Here is a 9,418-nt window from a genome sequence, read left to right on the forward strand (position 1 = left end):
AAATAAAATAATGTAAAATCATATCAAAATAAATACAGAAAATATTAAAAAAATAATGTAAATTTGTATGAAAATTAAGATGCAAAATACCCATAAAATAACGCATTTTTTATAAAAATATATATACGAAAAAACATAAAATATTTGATTTTGTATTAAAATAAATAGATATACAAAATACACATAAAATAAGCTAAATTTGAATTGAAATATATATACAAAATACATAAAATAATGTAAATTTGTATCAAAATACCTATACAAATACACATATAATAACGTAAATTTGTATAAAAATATATAAACAAAATAGTAGTAGGCATCCGTCGGTCTCGGGAGACCATGGAGTTGCGCTCCAGTTGAAGACTCAGGTACAGCGTCGGGTGTGGCTGGACAGGCCAATACGAGAGTGGCAATCCCTCCCACACTGATCACAGGTGAAGATAGAGGCTGGTTGGTCTGCCGGGTTTTGGGCCTTTCTTCTTTGTCTCTTTGCCTCAGACTGCTGGGCGAGGGTCTCCTCAAACACATGGAGGCCTTGTTGAATTGCTTGCCGCCAGGCGGATCGCTCTGAGGCTGTATCTTCCCATGAGTCGGTGTTGATGTGTAGGGCTTTCAGGTCCCTCTTGCATACGTCCTTGTATCGCAGTTTTGGCCTGCCAGTTGGGCGTGTCCCCTCCGTCAGCTCTCCATAAAGGAGGTCTTTGGGGATCCGACCATCGTCCATGCGGACAACATGGCCATGCCAGCGCATGCGTCTCTGCTTGAGCAAAGTGAACATGCTGGTCATCCCAGCTCTCTCCAGGACAGTGTTGTTTGTGATTTTATCCTGCCAGGTAATGTTCAGGATGCGTCGCAGGCAGCGCATGTGGAGCGAGTTGAGTTTTCGTTCTTGGCGAGCTCGAAGGGTCCACGACTCGCTGCCGTACAGGAGTGTGCTTACGACGCAGGCTCTGTAGACCTGGATCTTTGTGTGTTCGGACAACTTGTTGTTTGACCACACTCTCTTGGTAAGTCGGGACATGGTGGTAGCTGCCTTACCGATCCGTCTGTTCAGCTCCGCATCGAGAGAGAGAGAGTCTGAGATGGTGGAACCCAGGTACACAAAATCATGGACAACATCAAGCCGGTGATCAGCGATTCTGATGTCGGGTGGCTGATCCACGTCTTGACCCATGACCTGTGTCTTCTTCAGACTGATGGTGAGTCCGAAATCATCGCAAGCTTCATTGAAACGAATCATGAGTTGCTGGAGGCCTTCAGCTGAGTGGGCTGTAACTGCTGCATCATCTGCGAAGAGGAAGTCGCGCACACAAAATACACATTAAATAATGTAAATACGTATAAAAAAGATGTAAAAAATACACAAATAATAATGTAATTCGTATCAAAATAAATAGACAAAATAAAAATAAAATAATGTAAATTTCTATGAGAAAACATATACAAAATACACATAAATAACGAAAATATCAATAAAAATATATATAATATAATATATTTTTATACATATTTAAAATATTTAATGTATATTTTGTATATATATATTTTATCCAAATTTACGTGATTTTATATGTATTTGTTTATATATTTTCATACAAATCTACATTATTTTATGTGAGTTTTGTATATGTATTTCAATACAAATTTTGCATATACAAAATATACAAAATGCACATAAAACAATGTATATTTGTTTCAAAATATATATACGAATACACATAAAATAACGTATATTTCTATAGAAATATATATACAAAATACACATGAAATGACGTAAATACGTATAAAAATATATATACACAATACACATTAAATAATGTAAATTCGCATCAAAATAAATAAACAAAATATCAATAAAAGAATGTGTATTTGTATGAAAATAGATATACAAAATACACATAAAATATTGTAAATTTGTATAAAACTCTATTAAAAAAATACACAAAAATAATTTAAATTTGTATAAAAATATATATACAAAATACCCATAAAACTAGTTAAATTTCTATTGAAATACATATACAAAATACACATAAAATACTGTAAATTTGAATGAAAATATAAACAAATACACTTAAAATAACGTAAATTTATATGAAATATATATAGAAAATACACATTAAATAATGTAAATATGTATAAAAAAATATATACAAAACACAAATAGAATAATGTAAAATAGTATCAAAATAAATACACAGAATATTAATAAAATAATGTATATTTGTATGAAAATAAAGATGCAAAATACCCATAAAACAACGCATTTTTTATGAAAATATATATACCAAAATACACAAAATATTTAAATTTGTACAATAAATATACAAAATGCACGTACAATAAGGTAAATTTGTGAAATAGATATGCAAAATACACATAAAACAATGTAAATTTGTTTCAAAATATATATACGAATACACAAAATAACGTAGATTTCTATAAAAATATATATACAAAATACACATAAAATGAAGTAAATACGTATAAGAAAATGTATACAAAATTTACATAAAATAATGTAAATTCGTATCAAAATAAATAAACTAAATGCCAATAAAAGAATGTTTACTTGTATAAATATAAATATACAAAATACACATAAAATAACTTAAATTGTATAAAACTATATACAAAAATAAACAAAAATAATTAAATTTGTATGAAAATAGATATACAAAAGACACATAAAATAAGCTAAATTTGAATTGAAATAAATATAGAAAATACATAAAATAATGTAAATTTGTATCAAAATATATATTCAAATACACATATATTAAAATTAATATACAAAATGCGTATATAATAAGGTAAATTTGTATTGAAAAAATATGCAACATACACGTTTACTCATACAAATTTATATTATTTTATTGGTATTTTGTTTATTTATTTTGATACAAATTACATGATTATATGTGTATTTTGTACATATTTCTTTATACGTATTTACATTATTTAATGTGTATTTTGTTTATATATTTTCATACAAATTTACGTTATTATATGTGTATTTGTATAAATATTTTGATACAAATTTACTTTATTTCATGTATTTTGTATATATATTTCAATTCAAATTTAGTTTATTTTGCGTGTATTTTGTATATATTTTCATACAAATTTAATTACTTCTGTGTATTTCTGTATATAGTTTTATATAAATATACGTCATTTTATGTGTATTTTGTATATTTATATTTATACAAATACGCATTCTTTTATTGGTATTTTGTTTATTTATTTTGATACGAATTTACATTATTTTATGTGTATTTTGTATACATTTTTTTATACGTATTTACTTCATTTTAAGTGTATTTTGTATATATATTTTTATAGAAATCTAAGTTATTTTATGTGTATTCGTATATATATTTTGAAACAAATTTACATTTTTTTATATGTATTTTGCATATCTATTTCAATACAGATTTACCTTATTGTATGTGTTTTTTGTATATTTATTTTAATACAAATTTAATTTTTTGATGTGTATTTTGCTATATATATTTTTATAAATAAAAAAAATGCGTTATTTTATGGGTATTTTGCTTCTTTATTTTCATACAAATTTTCATTATTTTATTAATATTCTGTGTATTTATTTTGATACGATTTTACATTATTCTATTTGTGTTTTGTACATATTTCTTTTATACAAATTTATGTTATTTTAAGTGTATTTGTTTATGTATTTTCATTCAAATTTACATTATTTTATGTGTATTTTGTGTATGTATTTCAATACAAATTTATAAATATATAAACAAATACACTTAAAATAACGTAAATTTGTATAAAATATATATAAAAAATACACATTAAAAATGTAAATATGTATAAAAAAATATATACAAAACACAAATAGAATAATATAAAATCGTATCAAAATAAATACACAGAATATTAATAAAATAATGTAAATTTGTATGAAAATTAAGATGCAAAACACCCATAAAATAACGCATTTTTTAAAAAAATATTTATACCAAGACAAACATTTTTTTTTTTTTTTTTTTTTTTTTACGTCGCGGCCTATAGCGCCGGTAGGCTTTTTTTCCCGTTGGGGCTTGATGGTCGGCCCAAGGCTTCTTCCCGGTGGGTCCTGATGGTCGGCCCAGCCCGTTCTGGCGCAGGCGAGTGTTTATAGTGGCATACCAATACACATAGTGGTATACTAATACACATAAAATAACGTAGATTTCTATAAAAATATATATACAAAATACACATAAAATGAAGTAAATACGTATAAAAAAATGTATACAAAATACACATAAAATAATGTAAATTCGTTTCAAAATAAATATACAAAATACCAATAAAAGAATGTATATTTGTATGAATATAAATATACAAAATACACATAAAATAACGTAAATTTATATAAAACTATATACAAAAATAAACAGAAATATTTTAATTTGTATGAAAATAGATATACAAAATAAGGTAAATTCGTTTGAAATTCAATAAACAAAATTCAGATAAAAGAAAGTATATTTGTAGAATAAATAAATATACAAAATACACATAAAATAACGAAAATTTGTTTGAAAATATATAAAAAAATAAACAAAAATAATTTCAATTTGTATGGAAATTAATATACAAAATACACATGTATTTTTTATATCTATTTTCACACAAATTTAATTACTTTTGTGTATTATTGCATATAGTTTTTATATAAATTTACGTTATTTTATTTGTATTTTGTATATTTTGTATAGTTATAAAATAACGCATTTTTATTTATTTATAAAAATATATACCAAAATACACATAAAAAAAATAAATTTGAATTAAAACAAATATACAAAAAACACATACAATAAGGTAAATTTGTATTGAAATAGATATGCAAAATACATATAAAACAATGTAAATTTGTTTCAAAATATTTATACGAATACACATAAAATAACGTAGATTTCTATAAAAATATATATACAAAATACACATAAAATGAAGTAAATACGTATAAAAAAATGTATACAAAATACAGATAAAATAATGTAAGTTCGTATCAAAATAAATAAACAAAATACCAATAAAAGAATGTGTATTTGTATAAATACACATTCTATATACAAAATACACATAAAATAACGTAAATTTATATAAAACTATACAAAAATACACAGAAGTAATTAAATTTGTATGAAAATATATACAAAATACACACGAAATAAGCTAAATTTGAATTGAAATATATATACAAAATACATGAAATAAAGTAAATATGTATCAAAATATTTATACAAATACACATATAATAACGTAAATTTGTATGAAAATATATAAACAAAATACACATTAAATAATGTAAATACGTATAAAAAAATATGTACAAAATACACATATAATCATGTAATTCGTATTAAAATAAATAAACAAAATAACAATAAAATAATATAAATTTGTATGAGTAAACGTGTATGTTGCATATTTTTTCAATACAAATTTACCTTATTATATACGCATTTTGTATATTAATTTTAATACAAATTTAATTATTCGATGTGTATTTTTGTATCTGTATTTGTATAAACATATGCTTTATTTTTTGGGTATTTTGCATCTTTATTTTCATACAAATTTACATTATTTTATTGATATTCTGCTCATTCATTTTGATACGAATTGACATTATTCTATGTGTATTTTGTATATATTTTTTTATACAAATTTACGTTATTTTATGTTTAAAAATATGTACAAAATACACATATAATCATGTAATTCGTATCAAAATAAATAAACAAAATACCAATAAAATAATATAACTTTGTATGAGTAAACGTGTATGTTGCATATTTTTTCAATACAAATTTACCTTATTATATACGCATTTTGTGTATTAATTTTAATACAAATTTAATTATTCGATGTGTATTTTTGTATCTGTATTTTTATAAACATATGCTTTATTTTTTGGGTATTTTGCATCTTTATTTTCATACAAATTTACATTATTTTATTGATATTCAGCTCATTCATTTTGATACGAATTGACATTATTCTATGTGTATTTTGTATATATTTTTCATACAAATTTACGTTATTTTATGTGTATTTGTTTATATATTTTGACACAAATTTACAATATTTTATGGGTATTTTGTATATACATTTCAAAAGAAATTTACCTAGTTTTATGTGTATTTTGTATATCTATTTTCATACAAACTCAAATTATTTCTATGTATTTTTGTATATATTTTAATACAAATTTTAGTTATGTTATGTGTATTTTGTAAATTTATTTTCATTCAAATATATATTATTTTATTGGTGTTTTGTTGATTTATATTGATACGAATTTACATTATTTTATATGTACTTTGTATATATATATTTATACGCTTTTACATTATTTAATATTTATTTTAAATATATATTTTTATACAAATTCATGGTATTTTATGTGTATTTGTATATATATTTTTATATAAATTTACATTATTTTAAGTGTATTTTGTACATATATTTTTTTACAAATCTACCTTATTTTATGTTTATTTTGAAAGTGTATTTTGTATATTTATATTTATCCAAATACACATTCTTTAATTGGAATTTTGTTTATTTATTTTAATTCGAATTTACATTATTTTATGTGTATTTTGTATATATTTTTTTATACGTATTTACTTAATTTTAAGTGTATTTTGTATACATATTTTTATAGAAATATACGTTTTTTTATTTGTATTCGTATATATATTTTGAAACAAATTTACATTGTTTTATATGTATTTTTGCATATCTCTTTCAATACAAATTTACCTTATTTTATGTGCATTTTGTATATTTATTTCAATACAAATTTAAATATTTTATGTGTATTTTGGTATATATATTTTTATAAGAAATGCTGTATTTTATGGGAATTTTGCATCTTTATTTTCATACAAATTTACATTATTTTATTAATATTCGGTGTATTTATTTTGATACGATGTTACATTATTCTATTTGTTTTTTGTATATACTTTTTTATACATATTTACATTATTTAATGTGTATCTTGCATATATATTTTATACAAATTTATTATATATTATCTATTTTCATACCAATACACATTCTTTTCATGATATTTTGTTTATTTATTTTGACACGAATTTACATTATTTGATATGTATTTTGTATATATATTTTTATACGTATTTTTAAATATCTCTTTCAATACAAATTTACCTTACTGTATATGCATTTTGTATATTTATTTCAATACAAATTTAAATATTTTATGTGTATTTTGGTAAATATATTTTTATAAAAAATGCGATAATTTTTATGAATTTTGTATCTTTATTTTCATACAAATTTACATTATTTTATTGATATTCTGTGTATTTATTTTGATACGATTTTACATTATTCTATTTGTTTTTTGTATATATATTTTATACACATTTACATTATTTAAAGTGTATCTTGCATATATATTTTATACAAATTTACGTTATTTTAAGTGTATTTGTTTATATATTTTCATTCAAATTTACATTATTTGATGTGTATTTTGTATATTTATTTCAATACAAATTTACCTAATTTTATGTGTATTTTGTATATTTCTTTTCAAACAAATTTAAATTATTTTTGTGTATTTTGTATATAGTTTTATACAAATTTAGGTTATTTTATGTACGCATTTACATTATTTAGTGTGTGTTTTGTATATATATTTTTTTGCAAATTTACTTTATTTTATGTGCATTTTTGTACATATATTTTCATAGAAATTTGCGTTATTTGTATATGTTTTCTCATACAAATTTACATTATTTTATTGCTATTTTGTTTATTTATTTTGATACGAATTACATGATTATATGTGTATTTTGTACATATTTTTTATACGTATTTACATTACTTAATGTGTATTTTGTTTATATATTTTTAAACAAATCTACGTTATTATATGTATTTGTATAAATATTTTGATACAGATTTACATTATTTTATGTATTTTGTATGTACATTTCAATTCAAATTTAGCTTATTTTAGCTGTATTTTGTATATATATTTTCATACAAATTTAATTACTTCTGTGTATTTTTGTATACAGTTTTATACAAATTTACGATATTTTATGTGTATTTTGTATATTTATATTTTACAAATACACATTTTTTTATACGTATTTACTTAATTTTATGTGTATTTTGTATATACATTTTATAGAAATCTACGTTTTTTTATTTGTATTCGTATATATATTTTGAAACAAATTTACATTGTTTTATATGTATTTTTGCATATCTCTTTCAATACAAATTTACCTTATTGTATGTGCATTTTGTATATTTATTTAAATACAAATTTAAATATTTTATGTGTATTTTGGTATATATATTTTATAAGAAATGCGCTATTTTATGGGAATTTTGCATCTTTATTTTCATACAAATTTACATTATTTTATTAATATTCGGTGTATTTATTTTGATACGAATTTACATTATTCTATTTGTTTTTTGTATATACTTTTTTATACATATTTACATTATTTAATGAGTATCTTGCATATATATTTTATACAAATTTATTATCTATTATCTATTTTTATACAAATACACATTCTTTTCATGATATTTTGTTTATTTATTTTGACACGAATTTACATTATTTGATATGTATTTTGTATATATATTTTTATACGTATTTACATAATTTCATATGTATTTTGTATATATATTTCTATAGAAATCTACTTTATTTTATGTGTATTCGTATATATATTTTGAAACAAATTTACATTGTTTTATATTTATTTTTGAATATCTCTTTTAATACAAATTTACCTTGCTGTATATGCATTTTGTATATTTATTTCAATACAAATTTAAATATTTTATGTGTATTTTGGTATATATATTTTTATAAAAAATGCGATATTTTTTGGGAATTTTGCATCTTTATTTTCATACAAATTTACATTATTATATTGATATTCTGGGTATTTATTTTGATACGATTTTACATTATTCTATTTGTTTTTTTTGTATATTTTTTTTACACACTTTTACATTATTTAATGTGTATCTTGCTTATATATTTTATACAAATTTACGTTATTTTAAGTGTATTTGTTTTTATATTTTCATTCAAATTTACATTTATTTTAATTCGAAAATACATTATTTTATGTGTATTTTGTATACATTTTTTTATACGTATTTACTTAATTTTATGTGTATTTTGTATATATATTTTTATAGAAATCTACGTTTTTTTATTTGTATTCGTATATATATTTTGAAACAAATTTACATTGTTTTATATGTATTTTTGCATATCTCTTTCAATACAAATTTACCTTATTGTATGTGCATTTTGTATATTTATTTCAATGCAAATTTAAATATTTTATGTGTATTTTGGTATATATAT

General features: G+C 21.1%; 1 protein-coding gene across 1 annotated transcript; it reads right to left on the bottom strand.

Moving 5' to 3' along the window:
• Positions 1 to 367: 367 nt before the first annotated feature.
• On the bottom strand, positions 368 to 1,024 carry LOC126994183 (uncharacterized). Its single transcript, XM_050853437.1, has one exon. It carries the CDS (start codon positions 1,022 to 1,024, stop codon positions 368 to 370), a length of 657 nt encoding a protein of 218 aa, XP_050709394.1.
• Between the last annotated feature and the right edge of the window lie 8,394 nt (positions 1,025 to 9,418).

The sequence above is a fragment of the Eriocheir sinensis genome, unplaced genomic scaffold (genome assembly GCF_024679095.1).
Source record: "Eriocheir sinensis breed Jianghai 21 unplaced genomic scaffold, ASM2467909v1 Scaffold74, whole genome shotgun sequence".
Lineage (NCBI taxonomy): Eukaryota > Metazoa > Arthropoda > Malacostraca > Decapoda > Varunidae > Eriocheir > Eriocheir sinensis.

Excerpts from the sequence above, each read along its gene's own strand:
- LOC126994183 (XM_050853437.1), bottom strand. The coding sequence starts at position 1,024 with ATGTCCCGACTTACCAAGAGAGTGTGGTCAAACAACAAGTTGTCCGAA.